General features: G+C 41.2%; 1 protein-coding gene and 1 pseudogene across 8 annotated transcripts in view; one reads left to right on the forward strand and one right to left on the reverse strand.

Moving 5' to 3' along the window:
- Positions 1–21695, reverse strand: part of DAP3 (death associated protein 3) — a 69551-nt gene that overhangs the window by 13883 nt on the left and 33973 nt on the right. For 4 of the 8 annotated variants that reach the window (XM_066261903.1, XM_066261905.1, XM_066261909.1 and 1 more), the window contains 5 exons: positions 7280–7402; positions 4873–4974; positions 2383–2491; positions 2154–2246; positions 464–594 (listed from right to left, as the gene is read on the reverse strand). In XM_066261903.1, coding sequence (XP_066118000.1) covers positions 464–594; positions 2154–2246; positions 2383–2491; positions 4873–4974; positions 7280–7402 — 558 coding nt within the window. The remainder of the gene's footprint in view (positions 1–463; positions 595–2153; positions 2247–2382; positions 2492–4872; positions 4975–7279; positions 7403–21695) is intronic. The other 4 variants (XM_066261908.1, XM_066261907.1, XM_066261906.1 and 1 more) reach the window with 3 other exon arrangements.
- On the forward strand, positions 19627–19708 carry LOC136327820 (U4 spliceosomal RNA; annotated as a pseudogene).

The raw sequence follows: 21695 nt of genomic DNA on the forward strand, positions 1-21695 counted from the left end.
TAAAAAGGTCCAGGATCAGGCCTTGGCATCTACATTTTTAATAAACTATTAGATGATTCTGAGTACTTATAGTTGAAAACCCCTGGCCTAGAGATCATGTACAAGATTACTAAAGAGTCATTTTACCAATACATTTATGGTTCCAAAAATGTTCTTATCTGAAGTATGTAGTTGAAAATGTGCTTTAGAGGCTTTGAGGCTGTGACCTTGGAAAAGTCAATGAAATAATCTGGACTTTAATTTGCTGTCCTCAAAATGGAAACAGCCTACTGCTGCCACTACTTCACATGGATGAGTTTAGATTTTAAGCTCAGTGTGAGTAAAATATATGAAAGAAATGGAAAACGTTATCGTAATTTCAATCACAATACTAGTTCTCTACAGTCTACTGCTACTTCAAGCACAAAGAAGACAGACTCTATTGAAAGAATGTCCAGCATCAAAACTCTGGAAGTCTAGTTACCTGACTCAAGAAACGTTCATTTGCAGTTTTGAAATTCTTCAGCCAGAATGAAGCCTCTAAAGGTTGATCAAAGCGCTGTTTGTTGTAGGTGGATTGCAGAAGATCCCGGCAGTTTTTCACCCAAAGATGAGCTTTAAAAAAAAGGGCACAAAAAACAAGGCACAAATTGACCATATTCAGCTCAAAATACTCTGATTCTAAGTTCTGGGAAATGACTTTAGTCTCCTACATGTATTACTTAAGACCTTGTTTCCAAGATTTATTTTTGTCTGGTCCACTTTAGATTAAACATTATCAATACACAAAGCATACCAAGTGTATTAAAGGTCACCTCAGCTTCCTGGCGGTTTCCAAAGAGTCATAAAATGTGGATACACACACAATAAGGAGAAATACGTACAAAGTATGACAGTTTAAGTTTTCTAAGTCTAGACGCTGATAACCAGTACCATGTGGAAGGTTCTCTGGATAACTCAACATTGTTGACTGATGGCAATAATGTCTGTGATGACCTCTAACGTGGTAGTTTATGCTCTTGGTCATTACATATCAAAGTGAGGACTGCTGGGCCAAAATACTTCATTCTCATTTTTTTTATTCATTATAGAGAGGGGAGAGAGAGAGAGAGAGAGAGAGAGAAGGGGGGAGGAGCAGGGAGAATAAACTCCCATATGTGCCTTGACCAGGCAAGCCCAGGGTTTTGAACCAGCAACCTCAGCGTTTCCAGGTTGACGCTTTATCCACTGCGCCACTACAGGTCAGGCTCATTTTTTTTTTTTTTTTACAGAGACAGAGTCAAAGAGAGGGATAGATAGGGACAGACAGACAGGAATGGAGAGAGATGAAAAGCATCAATCATTAGTTTTTTGTTGTGACATCTTAGTTGTCCATTGATTACTTTCTCATATGTGCCTTGACTGGGGGGCTACAGCAGACCAAGGAACCCCTTGCTTGAGCCAGCAACCTTGGGTACAAGCTGGTGAGCTTTGCTCAAAACAGATAAGCCCATGCTCAAGCTGGCAACTTCGGAGTCCTGAACCTGGGTCCTCTGCATCCCAGTCCAATGCTCTATCCACTGCGTCACGGCCTGGTCAGGCTACTTCATTCTTTTCTTTTCTTTTTCTTTTTTTAAACAGGAACAGAGATAGAGTCAGAGAGAGGGATAGATAGGGACAGACAGGAATGGAGAGAGATGAGAAGCATCAATTATCAGTTTTTTGTATTGACAGCTTAGTTGTTCATTGATTGCTTTCTCATATGTGTCTTGACCGAGTAACCCCTTGCTTGAGCCAGTGACCTTGGATCCAAGCTGGTGAGCCTTTTTTTTTTTTTTTCTCAAGCCAGATGAGCCCACGCTCAAGCTGGTGACCTCAGGGTCTCGAACCTGGGTCCTCCGCATCCCAGTCCGATGCTCTATCCACTGCGCCACCACCTGGTCAGGTGGCTACTTCATTCTTATCAAAAGGCTCCAGAAAGCTTTTAGCTGAATTTCTTCTTATTGTATTTGCTTCACTTTGCAACCTGCTTGTCAGTAATATGAAGAAATTATGATGAACTAATTTGGACCACTTTGCATCTGAAGCATAGACCTCTCCTGTAGCTATTAGAGACTTGTCAGAAAATTAAAGCCACAACGCTACACAGTAACAGGATAACTAACCCCAGCATAGTTAAGACAGAAAGTTCTTACCATCTGGAATATGCAGTATCAGCCAGTCCTGTTTCGCACAGAAATGAATAATATGACAAAGACTGAGGGTTTTTCCTGTTCCTTTCTCCCCATCTAAAGCACTTGTTAAAGAAAACATTACCAGAAGGGACACTTCTATGTTGACAGAGTACTCCTGCATTCTTTCTTTTCTCTCATTTGAAGAAGGAAAGCACTGCTTCAAGACAGCCCACATAGGCAGAAAGGATACAGAGAACATACCGTACAGCTGGATGTGCAAAATTGGTGTTTTTCAGGTGATGCAGAAGCTCTAGGGCTGGTTTCCTTACCATCAGGCAAGCTTCATTGAATGTCTTCACCTAACAAAATGAGGAAGGAGAAAGGAGAGTGGGTGTGAACTTATAGCCAGGTCTTGGTATATACATTGAGCCTAATTAGCAACAAAATGCATATTTTTCATTTATGTAGTTAGAAGTTGGGTTGGTTCAGAATTTGAAAATATATCCATATATTTAGCTGAAAACTGCCTGACCTGGCAGTGGTACAGCGCATAGAGCATCAGACTGGGACTCAGAGGACCCAGGTTTGAAACCTTGAGGTTGCCAGCTTGAGCAAGGGGTCGCTCTGTCTGCTGTAGCCCCCTGGTCAAGGCACATACGAGAAAGCAATCAATGAACAATTAATATGCCACAACAAGAATTGATGCTTCTTATCTCTCTCCCTTTCTGTCTCTCTGTTCCTATCTGTCCCTCTCTCTGTCTCTGTCATGCAAAAAAAATTAGCTGAAAACTGAAACACATTACAATCTCAGACCAAGTAACATAAGTCAACTTTTAATTGAATCTGTTAATGAGCACAGATATTGTATCAATTAATTGAAATCTATAAATAATACAGCTATCTCACATTAACTTTGTATACCACTTAGGGTTGATGTAAATATTAAAAGCATGTAAAAAGCTTAATAAAGTACCTGACATATGGTAAGCACTGACTCATGTTAATTCCTTTCAACTTATTTTTAGCTTTTTTTTTTACTTCTTTTTTTTTAAAGATTTGGTATTGAACAGGCGACCTCGGCATTCCAGGTTGACGCCTTATCCCATTACGCCACCACAGGTCAGGCCAGCTTTTTTTTTTAAGAGAGAGAGAAAGACAGGAAGGGAGAGAGATGAGAAGCATCAACTCATAGTTACCGCACATTATTTGTTCATTGATTGCTTTCTCATATGTGCCTTGACCGGGGGGCTCCAGCTAAGTCAGTGACCTCTTGCTTGAGCTAGCGACCTTGGGCTCAAGCCAGCAACTATGGAATCATTTTGATGTTCCCGTGCTCAAACTGGCGACCTTGGAGTTTTGAACCTGGGTCCTCAGCACCCTAGGCTGACACTCTATACACTGTGTCACTGCCTGGTCAGGCTTTAGTTAATTCTTATTACTATGAGCTTCTAGGCATTTCTCTAGAATTATTCACTTTGCAGCTCAGGAGAAGGTGACCGACCAGCTGCCCCATAGATATGAGGCCATATCTGACACCACCAATATACAAACAAACCAGAAATCTGACATAAAGTCCATTTCCTTTTCTTTTTTGTAAGAGGGAGAGAGATACAGAGACAGGAACATCAAGCTGTTCATGCATGTGCCCTGATGGGGGATCAAACTGGCAATCGCTGTACTCCAGGATGACGCTCAAATTAACTGAACTATGTGGCCAAGGTTTAATTTTTTATTTATTGATTATTTAGAGACTGAAAAATAAAGAGAGGGGTGGGGGAAGGGAAGCATTTGTTCCACTCAGTCGTGCATTCATTGGTTGCTTCCTGTGTGTGCCCTGACTGGGAATTGAACCGGCAACCTTGTTATTTTGGGACAATGCTCTGACTGACTGAGCTAACTGGCCAGGACAGTTCATTTCCTTTTTGACATCAGAAATACTTTGGTGGAAAAATTTGGGAAGTATTGATATGTATGAAAGTGTTTTGCAAATAAAGCCTTTATGAATGTCTATTGATAAAACTATCTTGCCTGACCAGGCGGTGCAGTGGATAGTGCGTCGGACTGGGATGCAAAGGACCCAGGTTCAAAACCCTGAGGTCGCTGGCTTGAGCAAGGGGTCACTCCATCTAATGTAGCCCCCTGGTCAAGGCACATAGAAGAAAGCAATCAATGAACAACTAAGGTGCCGCGACGAAGAATTGATGTTTCTCATCTCTCTCCCTTCCTGTCTGTCTGTCCCCCTCTGTCTCTGTCACAAAAAATAAGAAAACTATCTAGCCTGCCTGGTGATAGTACAGTGGACAGATCGTTGACCTAGGATGCTGAGGTCCCAGGTTCAAAACACTGAGGTTGTCAGCATAAGCGTGGACTCATCTGGCTGAAGCAAAGGTTCATAAGCTTGAGTGCAGGAACATCAAAATGACCTGGCTTGAGCACGAAGGTTGCTGGCTTGAGCAAGGGGACATTGGCCCACCTGAGACCCCCCCCCCTCATTAAGGCACATATGAGAAAGCAATGAATGAACAAACAAGGTGCCGCAACCACAAGTTGATGCTTCTCATCTCTCTCCCTTTCTGCTGTCCCTCCCTCCCTCTCTCTCTCTCTCTCTCCCCCTTAAAATAAATAAAATAAAATAAAGTTCAAATTTCATTTTTTATAGTTTTCTATTCATTTAATTCTACCCTTCTGTTGTCAACGGCTTGTGTTCTGGGCTCTCTCCAATTCCCTCCCGTTTGAGCACCTGCATTACAAATCGAGGAGGCAGGCCATGGGGGAATATAGTCTTCATATCCTGGAGGGGAAGGTTGTAGTGCTGACCCTCATGCTGCTCCTCATGCTTGGCCTATGAAATAAGAACGCAAACAGGTATAATGGGGCCACAAAGTGACAAAAGACTGAAAAAGTGAAAGGGGCCTGATAGACCATACTGAGAAACATTCATCTCTCAGAGCTGGAAAAGTTATCTTTCATTTCTTGTCTTAGACAAAAAGAAATGCTAGTTGTTGTTCCTAAATCCACAGTGTGTATATAAAGCTGGCTTTTCCCTGAATGATGAAACCAGTTGCCCAGCAACATAAACCCTAGATGTGGAGGTAGCAGCAACAATTCTTGCCATCTGGATTCTTCTGTGCTGTGTATAGAGATGCTCCAGTCACATGACAAGCATGCTGCTGTTTCCATAGAAACTATAGAGGAATTGGCAGATAGAGAGACTACATTCACAGGGAAAGCTGAAACACACTTTGATGATTTCATTTACTTATTATATTTAATTCTGTGCTTGTGAAAGTAGATGAACACTGGAGACATAAATAAAACACATCCTTTTGAGATGGTGTTTTGGGTAATCTATTTTTTTCCTTCCCACATGCACAACAGCGTATGTTAAGAATGGGGAGACCCAGAGAGTAGGAATATGAACAAAAAGAAAAAAAATTGGTTTTATTTAAACACAGACCTTACAACTAACTTTGTTTATGAGACAGCAATAATGCTGGGAACAGAAAAAAGAAATCAACATCTAACCTAATAGGATCTGAAGTAGAAAATACAACACTGAATACCACTGAAATCCTAGCTTCTGATGACAGACCTCTCTTTAAATGCTGCTCTCCTCAACAAATCAAGTTAGTTCCCTCTCCAGAACTAGGAGATTTACTTAGAAAGGTAGACAGAAAATAGTCCCCAGGTTGGTTATTAGGAAAACTAGGTTTTGTAACTGCTCTGCTGTCATCTTGGGCAAATGAGGTTGATTTCTTTAGGAATATCCATACCAGACTCTTTTAAGTAAACTATGGCTGACTATCCCTTTTGTAAGTAAATTTTTTTTTTTTTTCCCCTGAAGCTAGAAACGGGGAGAGACAGTCAGACAGACTCCCGCATGCACCCGACCGGGATCCACCTGGCACGCCCACCAGGGGCGAAGCTCTGCCCACCAGGGGGGTGATGCTCTGCCCCTCCTGGGCGTCGCTCTGCCGTGACCAGAGCCACTCTAGCACCTGGGGCAGAGGCCAAGGAGCCATTCCCAGCGCCCGGGCCATCCCTGCTCCAATGGAGCCTTGGCTGCGGGAGAGGAAGAGAGAGACAGAGAGGAAGGAGGGGGGGGGTGGAGAAGCAGATGGGCGCTTCTCCTATGTGCCCTGGCCGGGAATCGAACCCGGGTCTCCCGCATGCCAGGCCGACGCTCTACCGCTGAGCCAACCGGCCAGGGCTTGTAAGTAAAGTTTTATTGGAACACAGCCTCACCCATTTGTTTATGACAGAACTAAGTATATAGTTGTGATAGAGACCACTTTGGCTCATATGCTTTAAATTTTAATCAATAATAACCGTTAAATTTAACTTCTAATGAATTGAATTAATAAGTATGTATTATGGCCTGAGCAGGTGGTGATGCAGTACATAGTGTCGAACTGGGACGTGGAGGACCCAGGTTTGAAACCCTGAGGTCTCCAGCTTGAGTGTGGATTCATCTGGTTTGAGCAAAGCTAACCAGCTTGAGCCCAAGGTTGCAGGCTTGAGAAAGGGGTTACTTGGTCTGCTATAGCCCCATGGTCAAGGCACATATGAGAAAGCAATCAATGAACAACTAAGGTGTTGCAACGAAAAATTGATGCTTCTCATCTCTCTCTTCCTGTCTGCCCCTATCTATCCCTCTCTCTGACTCTCTCTGTCTCTGTCAAAACAAAAACAAACAAAAAGTATATATATACTATGCACCTGCTCTACGTGCAGCATAGTCCTTGGCATGAGGTAAATTCTTTTCTTTTAAAATTTCTATTTTTAGAGAAAGACAAAGGGAGTCAGGAACATAGGTCTGTTTCTGTATGTGCCCTGACAAGGGATTGAACTGGCAACCTCTTTGCTTCAGGATGATGCTCTAACCAACTGAGCGATCCAGCCAGGAAGGCATGAAGTGAATTCAATGGTAGGGATCAGATCAGAACAAATGTGGACTGACCCGCCTGAGTATTTTATGCTACCACAGTATCTGACAGGAATGGGGAAGATCTGGGTTTTAGAATGCTGTCTTGGGTACACTGCCTGACTACATGTAAATCTGGGTTTTAGTTTTCCTAACATGTAGAATGACAGCCACACAAATTATACGCCCTGAATAAAAATCCATATATACATTAGTAACTCACCGGGTCATTCTCACTGGTGCGGGAAATAGGTCTGAGACTCTCAATCGAAACCTGGTTATCCAGGTGAGCAGCAAGGCTTTGGGGTACCTGGGTCCCAATGTGCAAAAAATGTCCAGGGTCCAACTAGAAAAGAAATTATTTTAGTGTTTTGAAATTAAAAGGCTTTTTATGCTTGCTACAACACTGAGGTTTTAAGCAATGTCTGCAACAGGGGAAAATGCCACTAATGTACATTTTAGTTTTATGTAAAATGAGTATCCTTATTATGATTGACAGTTCTCTAAATTCAATCACATTACTCAACCTCTAAATCTGTTCCAGTTTATGGTGCTATGTTAGGGCTCTGTCTCAAATGGAAACAAGTAATTCCATTAGAGATGCTTCAGGAGCATAGTACAGCCATTAACAAGCTAATACAGGAAACTTACTTTAATGCTCTTGCCCACCGTGATGAATGGTGGCCAGTACCTAATCACGTCACTTCAGTTATTAGGGGATTAGTGTAATGTTTCTATTTAATAGGTATTATTACACTCCCTGCAACGCTTTTCTTGATAGTTGTGCCCTGGAATAAATAATCTTTTTTTTTTTTTTTTGTATTTTTCTGAAGTGAGAAGCAGGGAGGCAGAGACAGACTTCCATATGTGCCCGACTAGGATCCACCCAGCAAGCCCACCCAGCAAGCGGTGATGCTCTACCCATTTGGGGTGTTGCTCTGTTGCCACCAGAGCCATTCCAGCACCTGAGGCGGAGGACATGGAGCCATCCTTAGTGCCTGGGCCAACTTTATTCCAATGGAGCCTTGGCTGTGAGAGGGGAAGAGTGATAGTGAGGAAGGAGAAGGGGAAGGGTGGAGAAGCAGATGGGTGCTTCTCCTGTGTGCCCTGGCCAGGAATTGAACCTGGGACAACCACACGCCAGGCTGATGCTTTACCACTGAGCCAACTGGCCAGAGCCTAGAATGAATAATCTTTATCTTTTTTTTTTTTTTTTTAAGCAAAGGAGAGAGATAGGAAGGGAAAGAGATGAGAAGCATCAACTTGTTGTTTGTGGCATTTTAGTTGTTCACTGATTGCTTTCTCATATGTACCTTGACCAGGGGCTCCAGCCAAGTCAGTGACACCCTGCTTAAGCCAGTGACCTTGGGGTCATGTTTATGATCCCATGCTCAGGTCTGCAACCCCGCGCTCAAGCTAGTGACCTTGGGGTTTTGAACCTGGGTCATCGGTGTCCCATGCCAGTGCTTTATCCACTCTGCCACCGCCTGGTCAGGCTGGAAAATAATCTTCATTTATAAAAATATGAGGAAGTGTATAAAGCATCGAGCTAAGTGAAAATATACTGCTCTATTCAGTGAACTGCACATAGAAACCTCTGAACTGGGAAGAGATGGTTGGTGTAGGGAGATGAGGACATATATTCAGGACATAAATCTGACAAAATACAAACTGGAGAACCAACTCCCAAACTGTTTGAGGATAACAGGCTTACATATAAGTGGAAGGATACCAGTTACAAGGGAAAGATTAGGATATGAAATCAGCAGAAGCAGATGTGAGATAGCTGTAATAAGAGAGTTGCCTGATAAATCAATGTTAACATAAAAGCTGCCCATTCAGTCTCACCAAGTAGCTTCATGAGCACAGAAAATGTATAAATATATTACTTTTGGAGTGACGTCACGGAAATGGCGCCGTGAGAAGCGCGTCCGACAGCTCTCCCCTAAATCACAACAAATTTATCAACTAGAAACAGAAAAATTTATCCTCGGAGCATTCCGGAGTTCCACACAAACTGAAAGCAAAAGGACTGTTATCACTTGAATCTGAGAGACGAGGGTGTGGAGGAAGCTACCGCAGCGACGCTCATTCAAGCCGCCAGGGAGTGCGCCTGCGTGCTATCAATAAGACCACCCTCAGATGCCGATAAGAAAGAGGAAATCGAATATTATGGATACAAAAGAAAGAGAGGTAACACAAATAGATGTGGAAAAATCTATGGAGAAAAGACTTAACATATTGGAAGGTTTGGAGCTAAATGACAGAGAATTTAAAATAGAAATCTTAAAAATACTCAGAGATATACAAGAAAACACAGAAAGGCAATATAGGGAGATCAGAAAACAACTCAATGAACACAAAGAATATATTACCAAGGAAATTGAAACTATAAAAACAAATCAAACAGAAATGAAAAACTCAATTCACGAGCTGAAAAACGAGGTAACAAGCTTAGCTAACAGAACAGCCTAGATTGAAGATAGGATTAGTGAAATAGAAGACAAACAACTTGAGGCACAACAGAGAGAAGAAGAAAGAGACTCAAAAATAATAAAAAATGAGAAAGCCCTACAGGAATTGTCTGACTCCATCAGAAAGAATAACATAAGAATAATAGGTATATCAGAGGGAGAAGAGAAAGAAAATGGAATGGAGAATATACTCAAACAAATAATAGACGAGAACTTCCCAAGCCTGTGGAAGGAACTAAAGCCTCAAATTCAAGAAGCAAACAGAACACCAAGTTTTCTTAACCCCAACAAACCCACTCCAAAGCACATCATAATAAAGATGACACAAACCAATGACAAAGAAAAAATTCTCAAGGCAGCCAGGGAAAAGAAGAGTACAACATATAAAGGAAGGCCTATTAGATTATCATCAGATTTCTCAGCAGAAACTCTACAAGCTAGAAGAGAGTGGACCCCAATATTTAAAGCCCTGAAAGAGAGGAACTTTCAGCCAAGAATACTATACCCATCAAAGCTATCCTTCAAGTATGAAGGAGATATAAAAACATTCACAAATACAGAAAAGATGAGAGAATTTATCAACAGAAAGCCCCCACTCCAGGAAATACTGAGGGGGGTTTTCCAACCAGATTCAAAGAACAAAAGAAAACAACACCACAAGTAACAGCTCCACCAAGAACACAATAAAACCAAACTTAAACTGTGACAACAAAGGAAAAAAAGGGGGGAGAGGATGGAGATTAACAGTAGCAAAGGATGATGAAGTGCAGAAATACTTATAAGATAGGGTACTACAATGAATATGGTAGGTACCCTTTTCATTACTTAATGGTAACCACCCTTAAAAAAACCACCACAAAAACACTTGACTTAAAAAAGGTAGCAACAGAGGAAAGAAGTATGGAACACAAACAAACAAAAACAAATGATAGAAAAACAAAAGAGAAGAATCAAACCAGATACAAAACTAACAGAAAGCAATTTATAAAATGGCAGTAGGGAACCCACAAGTGTCAATAATTACACTAAATGTAAATGGATTAAACTTACCAATAAAAAGACACAGAGTAGCAGAATGGATTAAAAAAGAAAATCCAACTATATGCTGCCTACAAGAAACACATCTAAGCAACAAGGATAAAAACAAATTCAAAGTGAAAGGCTGGAAAACAATACTCCAAGCAAACAACACCCAAAAAAAAGCAGGCGTAGCAATACTCATATCTAATAATGCTGACTACAAGACAGAAAAAGTACTCAGAGACAAAAATGGTCATTTCATAATGATTAAGGGGAAGTTGAATCAAGAAGACATAACAATCCTTAATATATATGCACCAAACCAAGGAGCACCAAAATATATAAGACAGCTACTTATTGACCTTAAAACAAAAACTAACAAAAATACAATCATACTTGGAGACCTCAATACACCGCTGACGGCTCTAGATCGGTCATCCAAACAGAGAATCAATAAAGATATAGTGGCCTTAAACGAAATACTAGAACACCTGGATATGATAGACATCTACAGGACACTTCATCCCAAAGCGACAGAGTATACATTTTTCTCTAGTGTACATGGAACATTCTCAAGAATTGACCATATGTTGGGCCACAAAGACAGTATCAGCAAATTTAGAAAAATTGAAATTGTACCAAGCATATTTTCTGATCATAAAGCCTTGAAACTAGAATTCAACTGCAAAAAAGAGGGGGAAAAACCCACAAAAATGTGGAAACTAAACAACATACTTCTAAAAAATGAATGGGTCAAAGAAGAAATAAGTGCAGAAATCAAAAGATATATACAGACAAATGAAAATGACAATACGACATATCAGAATCTCTGGGATGCAGCAAAAGCAGTAATAAGAGGAAAGTTCATATCACTTCAGGCCTATATGAACAAACAAGAGAGAGCCGAAGTAAACCACTTAACTTCACACCTTAAGGAACTAGAAAAAGAAGAACAAAGACAACCCAAAACCAGCCGAAGAAAGGAGATAATAAAAATCAGAGCAGAAATAAATGAAATAGAGAACAGAAAAACTATAGAAAAAATCAATAAAACAAGGAGCTGGTTCTTTGAAAAGATCAACAAAATTGACAAACCCTTGGCAAGACTCACCAAGGAAAAAAGACACAGGACTCAAATAAATAAAATCCAAAATGAAAGAGGAGAGATCACCACAGACATCATAGAAATACAAAGAATTATTGTAGAATACTATGAAAAATTATATGCCACCAAATACAACAATCTAGAAGAAATGGATAAATTCCTAGAACAATACAACCTTCCTAGATTGAGTCATGAAGAAGCAGAAAGCCTAAACAGACCAATCAGCAGGGAGGAAATAGAAAAAACTATTAAAAATCTCCCCAAAAATAAAAGTCCAGGCCCAGACGGTTATACTAGTGAATTCTATCAAACATTCAAAGAAGACTTGGTTCCTATTCTACTCAAAGTCTTCCAAAAAATTGAAGAAGAAGCAATACTTCCAAACACATTTTATGAGGGAAACATAACCCTCATACCAAAACCTGGCAAGGATGACACAAAGAAAGAAAACTACAGACCAATATCTCTAATGAATACAGATGCTAAAATACTAAACAAAATACTGGCAAACCGAATACAACAACATATTAAAAAAATAATACATCATGATCAAGTGGGATTCATCCCAGAATCTCAAGGATGGTTCAACATACGCAAAACGGTTAACGTAATACACCATATCAACAAAACAAAGAACAAAAACCACATGATCTTATCAATAGATGCAGAAAAGGCTTTTGATAAAATACAACACAATTTTATGTTTAAGACTCTCAACAAAATGGGTATAGAAGGAAAATATCTCAACATGATAAAGGCCATATATGATAAACCATCAGCCAACATCCTATTAAACGGCATAAAACTGAGGACTTTCTACCTTAAATCAGGAACAAGACAGGGTTGTCCACTCTCTCCACTCTTATTCAACGTGGTGCTAGAAGTTCTGGCCAGAGCAATCAGACAAGACAAAGAAATAAAAGGCATCCATATCGGAAAAGAAGAAGTAAAGCTATCACTTTTTGCTGATGATATGATCCTATACATCGAAAACCCGAAGGACTCCACAAAAAGATTATTAGAAACAATAAACCAATACAGTAAGGTCGCAGGATACAAAATTAACATACAAAAGTCCATAGCCTTTCTATATGCCAACAATGAAATATTAGAAAACGAACTCAAAAAAATAATCCCCTTCACGATTGCAACAAAAAAAATAAAATACCTAGGAATAAACATAACAAAGAACGTAAAGGACCTATATAATGAAAATTACAAAGCATTGTTAAGGGAAATTGAAAAAGATACAATGAGATGGAAAAATATTCCTTGTTCTTGGATAGGAAGAATAAATATAATCAAAATGGCCATATTACCCAAAGCAATATACAAATTTAATGCAATTCCCATCAAAATCCCTATGAGATTTTTTAAAGAAATGGAACAAAAAATCATCAGATTTATATGGAACTATAAAAAACCCCGAATAGCCAAAACAATCCTAAGGAAAAAGAATGAAGCTGGGGGCATTACAATACCTGACTTTAAACTATATTATAGGGCCACGATAATCAAAACAGCATGGTATTGGCAAAAAAATAGACACTCAGACCAATGGAACAGAATAGAAAGCCCAGAAATAAAACCACATATATATGGTCAAATAATCTTTGATAAAGGGGCCAACAACACACAATGGAGAAAAGAAAGCCTCTTCAACAAATGGTGTTGGGAAAACTGGAAAGCCACATGCAAAAGAATGAAACTCGACTACAGCCTGTCCCCGTGTACTAAAATTAATTCAAAATGGATCAAAGACCTAAATATAAGACCTGAAACAATAAAGTACATAGAAGAAGACATAGGTACTAAAATCATGGACCTGGGTTTTAAAGAACATTTTATGAACTTGACTCCAATGGCAAGAGAAGTGAAGGCAAAGATAAATGAATGGGACTACATCAGAATAAAAAGTTTTTGCTCAGCAAGAGAAACTGATATCAAAATAAACAGACAGCCAACTATATGGGAACTGATATTTTCAAACGACAGCTCAGATAAGGGCCTAATATCCAAAATTTACAAAGAACTCATAAAACTCAACAACAAACAAACAAACAATCCAATAAAAAAATGGGAAGAGGACTTGAACAGACACTTCTCCCAGGAAGAGATACAAATGGCCAACAGATATATGAAAAGATGCTCAGCTTCATTAGTTATTAGAGAAATGCAAATCAAAACTACAATGAGATACCACCTCACTCCTGTTAGATTAGCTATTATCAACAAGATGGGTAATAGCAAATGTTGGAGAGGCTGTGGAGAAAAAGGAACCCTCATTCACTGTTGGTGGGACTGTAAAGTAGTACAACCATTATGGAGGAAAGTATGGTGGTTCCTCAAAAAACTGCAAATAGAACTACCTTATGACCCAGCAATCCCTCTACTGGGTATATACCCCAAAACCTCAGAAACATTGATACGTGAAGACACATGTAGCCCCATGTTCATTGCAGCACTGTTCACAGTGGCCAAGACATGGAAACAACCAAAAAGCCCTTCAATAGAAGACTGGATAAAGAAGATGTGGCACATATACACTATGGAATACTACTCAGCCATAAGAAATGATGACATCAGATCATTTACAGCAAAGTGGTGGGATCTTGATAACATTATAAGGAGTGAAATAAGCAAATCAGAAAAAAACAAGAACTACATGATTCCATACATTGGTGGAACATAAAAATGAGACTAAGAGACATGGACAAGAGTGTGGTGGTTACCAAGGGTGGGGGGGGGGGAGGGAGGACATGGGAGGGAGGGAGGGAGAGAGTTAGGGGGAGGGGGAGGGGCACAGAGAACTAGATAGAGGGTGACGGAGGACAATCTGACTTTGGGCGAGGGGTTTGCAACATAATTTGATGACAAGATAACCTAGACATGTTTTCTTTGAATATATGTACCCTGATTTATTAATGTCATCCCATTACCATTAATAAAAATTTATTAAAAAAAAAAATATATTACTTTTGTGCCACCCCTCATAACACATCCATTTAAAAACATCTTAAATTCCATAACAACTTTCTAATTGGTATCTTTACCTTTAAATATTTGACTCTTCATTTTTCATATTCTAAGATTTGTCTTCCCAAGTAATAAATTTAAATCTTCTAATCAAAAAGGTTGGATGGTTGCCTGCTGATATCAAAATAAGCCGCAAAGTACTTAGCATGGTCAGTTGAGGTCAAAGCCATGACTTTAACTGACCTCTCGTCTCATTCCTGTATGAGCTCCACATTCCAGCCATATCATCATGCTAAAAGATGTTATTCACTTTTAGGGGTCTGTACTTATGCTCATTCTACTTCAACTTCCCTCTCTCCCTATTTAAATCTTACTCTTCCATTCAGGCTCATCTCAACTATCACATCCTCTGTGAATACTTCTCAGACACCTCCAGTCAAAAGTAATTATTTTCCCTCTCTGCTGATAGCAGTTTCTTTGTTTTGCATGGCATTTTTTACTCTGCCCTGAACTGTATTTGTGGCTTTTGTTAACTGAGTACCTATGAGATGCTAGGCAATATAGAGTTTTAAACACATTGCTTTTGAGCCAAGAATCCTAGAAGACAGGTAGAATATCATCATGCCTGTTTTATAATGAGGGAAATCAAGGTTCAGGGGAATTAAGCACCTAATTTTGCCTAAGATCACAGAGTTGGTAGGTGGTGAAGCCAGAATTCAAATTCAAGTTTGTCTGATATCAAAATCTCTATTCTTTTTTTTATTTTTTATTTTTATTTATTCATTTTAGAGAAGGGGGGAAAGAGAGGAGAGGAGCAGGGCCCTGGCCGGTTGGCTCAGCGGTAGAGCGTCGGCCTAGCGTGCGGAGGACCCGGGTTCGATTTCCGGCCAGGGCACACAGGAGAAGCGCCCATTTGCTTCTCCACCCCTCCGCCGCACTTTCCTCTCTGTCTCTCTCTTCCCCTCCCGCAGCCGAGGCTCCATTGGAGCAAAGATGGCCCGGGCGCTGGGGATGGCTCCTTGGCCTCTGCCCCAGGAGCTAGAGTGGCTCTGGTCGCAATATGGTGACGCCCAGGATGGGCAGAGCATCGCCCCCTGGTGGGCAGAGTGTCGCCCCTGGTGGGCGTACCGGGTGGATCCCGGTCGGGCGCATGCGGGAGTCTGTCTGACTGTCTCTCCCTGTTTCCAGCTTCAGAAAAATGAAAAAAAAAAAAAAAAAGGAGAGGAGCAGGAAGCATCAACTCCCATATATGCCTTGACTGGGCAAGCCCAGGATTTCGAACCTGCGACCTCAGCGTTCCAGGTCAACGCTTTATCCACTGCGCCACCACAGGTCAGGCTCTATTCTTTTTATTATATCATGTTATCTTATACACAAGTTTGCTTCCCATTTTTGGCCATACACTTGGAAGAAAATGAGTCTTATTTAATTCATCTTTGTATTTCCTTCTCTAAGTACCCAACACACCCAAAAACCTCATATTTGTGCCTTGGAATAAAGAATTTTTCATTAGAGACATATAATAGGGAGTATGTAAAGCATCTAAGTGAAAGCAAATAGCACTAATATAACTTAATGAACTTCACATTGAAACACTGGAACCAGGACTGTTAGACTTAATATCATATAAAGTTAACTGAGTAACAGAGTTTCTCCAATTGTCTGAGACCAATGGAAAACAATGTTTCTCAAATATCCAAATTCTCTACATTTCCTACCCTCTCTTGCAGATAGACTGGGGTCATTTAATTAGTTCTAATTAATGAGCTATAAGTTCATACAAGGTTTATCTTTTCTAGTGATAGCCAGCTAAGAATGGATATAGATAAAAGTGTCAACCTGGAACACTGAGGTCGCCAGCGCGAAACCCTGGGCTTGCCTGGTCAAGGCACGTATGGGAGTTGATGCTTCCTGTTCCTCCCTCCCTTCCTCCCTCCCTCCCTCCCTCCCTTCTCTCTCTCTCTCTCTCTCTCTCTCTTTAAAATGAATACAAAAAATTTACGAGTGGATATAAATTCTTTCTTCTTCCCCTGCTGTGGCAACCTACATGCTGAATGACATCCAAAGATGAATTTTATCCCTATGTCTATCCCTTCCCATGTTTGACTGTAAACCACTTTGGAAATACAGCAAGACCAAAAACAAAACAAAACAAAACACATGCATACATCATAAATAATTTAATTTGTTGTATTAAGCCAATGAGAATCCAGAGCCTGTTACCTCAGTACAGCAATCTGAACAGTATACCCTACCACTGATAGGACTCAGTTTTCTCAGTTGTACTGGAGAGAAAGCACTATAGCTCTAAAAAAAAGTAGCAGTCAAGTGGATAATTAAAAGATATTCATGGGCCACAAGGTGGTGGTGTTTCTATAAGAATCTTATGATTTTTTAGTTAACTGCTTTTTGAAGCAAATTAAGAGCTAGCAAAATGAATTCCTTACTTCTTACAGCATTATATATATCCAGCTAGTCTCTTGCTTCCAGGGAAAACGACAATAAGTACATGGCTTCTACACAGTTCCAGAATGAACATCATGCAGGAAAAACAGCATTCATAAGTCAACTAAGACAGTTACTCTAAACAATCTACATGAAGCACAAAATTCTTCAGACAGCCCGACCTGTGGTGGCACAGTGGATAAAGCATCGACCTGGAAATGCTGAGGTTGTCGGTTCGAAACCCTGGGCTTGCCTGGTAAAGGCACATATGGGAGTTGATGCTTCTAGCTCCTCCCCCCTTCTCTCTCTCTCTCTCTCTCTCTCTCTCTCTCTCTCTCCTCTCTCTCTCTCTCTCTCCCTCTCCTCTCTAAAATGAACAACAAAAAAATTCTTCAGACATCTCTGCATTCGGACTCCCCTTTCTTTTCTCCTATTAAAGAAATTTTAGCCCTGGCCGGTTGGCTCAGCGGTAGAGCGTCGGCCTAGCGTGCGGAGGACCCGGGTTCGATTCCCGGCCAGGGCACACAGGAGAAGCGCCCATTTGCTTCTCCACCCCTCCGCCGCGCTTTCCTCTCTGTCTCTCTCTTCCCCTCCCGCAGCCAAGGCTCCATTGGAGCAGAGATGGCCCGGGCGCTGGGCATGGCTCTGTGGCCTCTGCCTCAGGCGCTAGAGTGGCTCTGGTCGCAATATGGCGACGCCCAGGATGGGCAGAGCACCCCCCCCTGGGGGGCAGAGCACCGCCCCTGGTGGGCGTGCCGGGTGGATCCTGGTCGGGCGCATGCGGGAGTCTGTCTGACTGTCTCTCCCTGTTTCCAGCTTCAGAAAAATGAAAAAAAAAAAAAAAAAAGAAATTTTAGCCCCCCTCCCACTTTTTTTGAGAAAGGTAGGGGGAGAGGGGGAGAGAGAGAGAGGGAGAGAGAGAGAGAGATAGGAGCATATGTGTCCTGACTGGGGAATTGAATGGGCAACTCCGTGCTCCGGGATGACGTTCTAGAACAGGGGTAGTCAACCTTTTTATACCTACCGCTCACTTTTGTATCTCTGTTAGTAGTAAAATTTTCTAACCGCCCACCGGTTCTATAGTAATGGTGATTTATAAAGTAGGGAAATAACTTTACTTTATAAAATTTATAAAGCAGAGTTACAGCAAGTTAAAGCATATAATAATAATTACTTACCAAGTACTTTATGTTGTATTTTTGCTAAGTTTGGCAGAATAAATCTTTATAAAACAACTTACTATAGTTAAATCTATCTTTTTATTTATACTTTGGTTGCTCCTCTACTGCCCACCATGAAAGCTGGAACGCCCACTAGTGGGTGGTAGGGACCAGGTTGACTATCACTGCTCTAGAGCTATCTGGCCAGGGCTTAACTTTCATTGATTTTTAGAAAGACAGAGAAAGGAAGAGAGAGAAAAGGAAGGGGGAAGGGAAGCATTTGTTCCACTCAGTCATGCATATTTTGGTTGCTTCCCACGTGTACCCTGATCAGGGATAGAACCCATAACCTTGTTTCAGGACAATGGTCTTAACTGACTGAGCTAACTAGCCAGGGCCAATTTTAGCCTTTTAATGTAATCAGTCGAGACCAGAACGCCTCTGTTTATCTTTGCTTTTGTTTTCATTTTCTATGAATGAATTATTTTATGTATATAAGTCTGTCATGAACCCTTGGAAAAAAGAAGAATTCTACAAGACAAAGGGCTGCTTTTCTAGGAAATCTAATCTGTAATTAAACAATAGACGGGGACCTTGCCAGATAGCTCAGTTGGTTAGAGCACTGCTCCAACATGTCACGGTGGTGCGTTCAATCCCCAGACAGAGCACATACAAGAATCAAACAAATGAATAAATCAGTGGAAAAACAAATCAATGTTTCTCTCTCTCCATTCCTCTCTAATTACTGAGTATATTTAAAAATTTAAAACAACAACAACAATGAGGTGGAAGTGACTAAGCCCTTCTGGCTCAATTCTTATCCTTTAGGATTTAGCTCTGGAAGGATTTCCTCTGGATCCTACTAACCCCGGTTAGATGCTCTTGCTGGGAGCTGTAGCAGCACTACACTATAACAACCATTTATTCATGATTCTACTACTGGACTTTGAGGTCCTAGAAAACATGGACCATCAAATGCAATACAGTACAGTGGTTAGAGCCACTGGCTTTGAGGTCAGACAGATCTGGTATCTAGTCAGGGCTCTGTGACTTCATAGCCTGTCACCTTAACCAAGTTACTTAGACTTTCTAATCCTCAATTTCTGTATTTGTGAAACAAAGATATTATCTACTTCATGTGTTGGTTATGAGGATTAAAAATGGAAAGCACTTAGCCCATTACCTGGCACACAATAAATATCCAAAAAAGAGTAACCATTGATGAAATGAGTCATCTTAAAATTCTGAGTACTTGTCATATGAAAAGTAATAAAAAACTATTTGCTAAATTAGCTTTTTGAGAAGTACGAACATTCATGTACGTCCTCGTGCCTCCTGACCATCCAGAGTATGATCATACATGTGTAAGGCATTTAAAAAATGCAAATGTAGCTTTGTGCAGTGGCAGTATCATAGCCAATGAGGTTTATCTGAGGTGCGATTAGTGCTAATAAAAAGAAAAATAAAAAAATAAAAAAGGCAAATGGAGATGATGTCAGCGTAATGGCGCGGTAGGAAGCGATACCGATAAATCTCCCTCAAAACTCAACAAGATCTTCAACCAGAAACAGAAAAACCTATCCTTGGAGCCTCCAGCTGTTTCGCAATACACCCGAAGGTATGGTCGAGCGAAAAATTGGCTAAATATATAATCAAACCCCGAAGGAAATAGGGAGTAAGAAATGTTCCGCTTTCCTCAATAACCTTAACAGGGTGGCTTTCACTGGGAACTGAGAATATAGAAACTGAGGCAGGTAAAGGGAGTGATTAGATCCAGGCCGCAGCACAAACGGCCGAACCAGGCTGTAGCATAGAGATCCAAGCCGAGGAAAAACTGTGCCTGTAGCAACCCAGTCAATACAAGCTAAGACTCGTGCCAAACCCAGACAAAGAAAGATAAGTGGGGCAGCCATTTTCCCTGATCTCTTGGTCGGCGCGCACAGATAGTGGGCGAGAGATTCCTCCAAGTGCCTCAGCAGTGGGCGCTCGTGTTACCCCACAGAGAGGCAGAGTCAAGGGCCTTTGTGTGGGCCAAAAACGGAATCTCGAGCTGCCCCAGCACCCTGAGGGTGCCATGCACGGGGAGTGAGCAAGAGCCAATTCCAACGCTGCAACTTTTCCATGCGGGAGGGGTTTCACTCAGAGGGTGAGACTTCCGGCCTGATATCCTGGTCTGCGCACAGATAGTGAGCGAGAGTTTCCTCCAAGGGCCCCAGGAATGGGTGCCCACCCGTGTTACCGGACAGAGTGGCAGAGCCAGAGGTCTTTGAGTGGGCGGAAGCCCCGCCTGATTATGCTAGCAGCTCTGACTGACTGAGCCTTACCCAGAGCCCTGTGCTGAGTGGGAATAGAGTGGGGAGTGGCCAGCTCTTTGAGCCTCTTACTATCCAGGCAGAGGCAGCAGCAACCCCATAGCTGAATTATCAGGCTACTAATTGAGGAAGGAAAGACTAGGAGAGAGGCTCCAGGAACATGGACTCTTTCACTGTCAGAGCCTATAAATGCTAATGAGCCTTGACTGCCAACGAGACTGAAGCACAATACATGACATCGCCACAGAGACTTATCAACTGCAAACCTCTACCTGAGCATGCCAAAGGGGCAGAACCCGGGGTACAGAGTCACCGACCAGGAAGAGGGAGAGAAAAGAAAAAGCAAGAAGTTAACCTCTCAAAATCAAGAATAATCCGCAGACTTTATAACCTATCCTATTTTATTATATTTGTTCGTTTCTTTCTCTTATCTTCATTCTTGATTTTTTTTTTCCTCTTCCAATTTGGTCGTTTAACTCTCTGCCGGTCTTACTCTCTCCTCTCCTTCAACTACACTACCCATAAGTGTTACATCTCCCATTATCTTTTCTTTCCTCTTCCTTTCTCTCTATGAGGGTTGCACTCCAAACCCTTAACTCTCTCTCTCTCCTCTTTTTTCTTTTTTTAGTGGTTCCCTCTTTATTTTTTCTCTCTCTCTCTTTCTTTTCTCCCTCTATATTAGTGTCTTCCTTTCTCCTTTACGTCTCCTCTCATTCAAACCTCAATAACGAACAAATTATCTTAGCTGGGACTCAAACTTATGTTTGTGGCATTTTGGGGGGTTTTTACTTCACCTTTTTAACTCATTAGCAGTGCTCCCATCCCTGGCTCTCCATTTTATCTAGTTCTTGTTCCACTAAATACAATAGTAATTTTTTAATTTGTCCCCCCATTTTCCTGTTTCCCTCTTATTCCTCTCATCATAACTCTTAGTCAACCAACACCTATAAGCAAATCATTTTATCCTTGACTGAAATTTTTTCCTTATTTGTTTTTTTTTAAATTTTTCTGAAGCTGGAAACGGGGAGAGACAGTCAGACAGACTCCCGCATGAGCCCGACCAGGATCCACCTTGCACGCCCACCAGGGGCGACGCTCTGCCCACCAGGGGGCGATGCTCTGCCACGAGCAGAGCCACTCTAGTGCC

This window comes from Saccopteryx bilineata, chromosome 2, assembly GCF_036850765.1.
Source record: "Saccopteryx bilineata isolate mSacBil1 chromosome 2, mSacBil1_pri_phased_curated, whole genome shotgun sequence".
NCBI classification, from domain to species: domain Eukaryota; kingdom Metazoa; phylum Chordata; class Mammalia; order Chiroptera; family Emballonuridae; genus Saccopteryx; species Saccopteryx bilineata.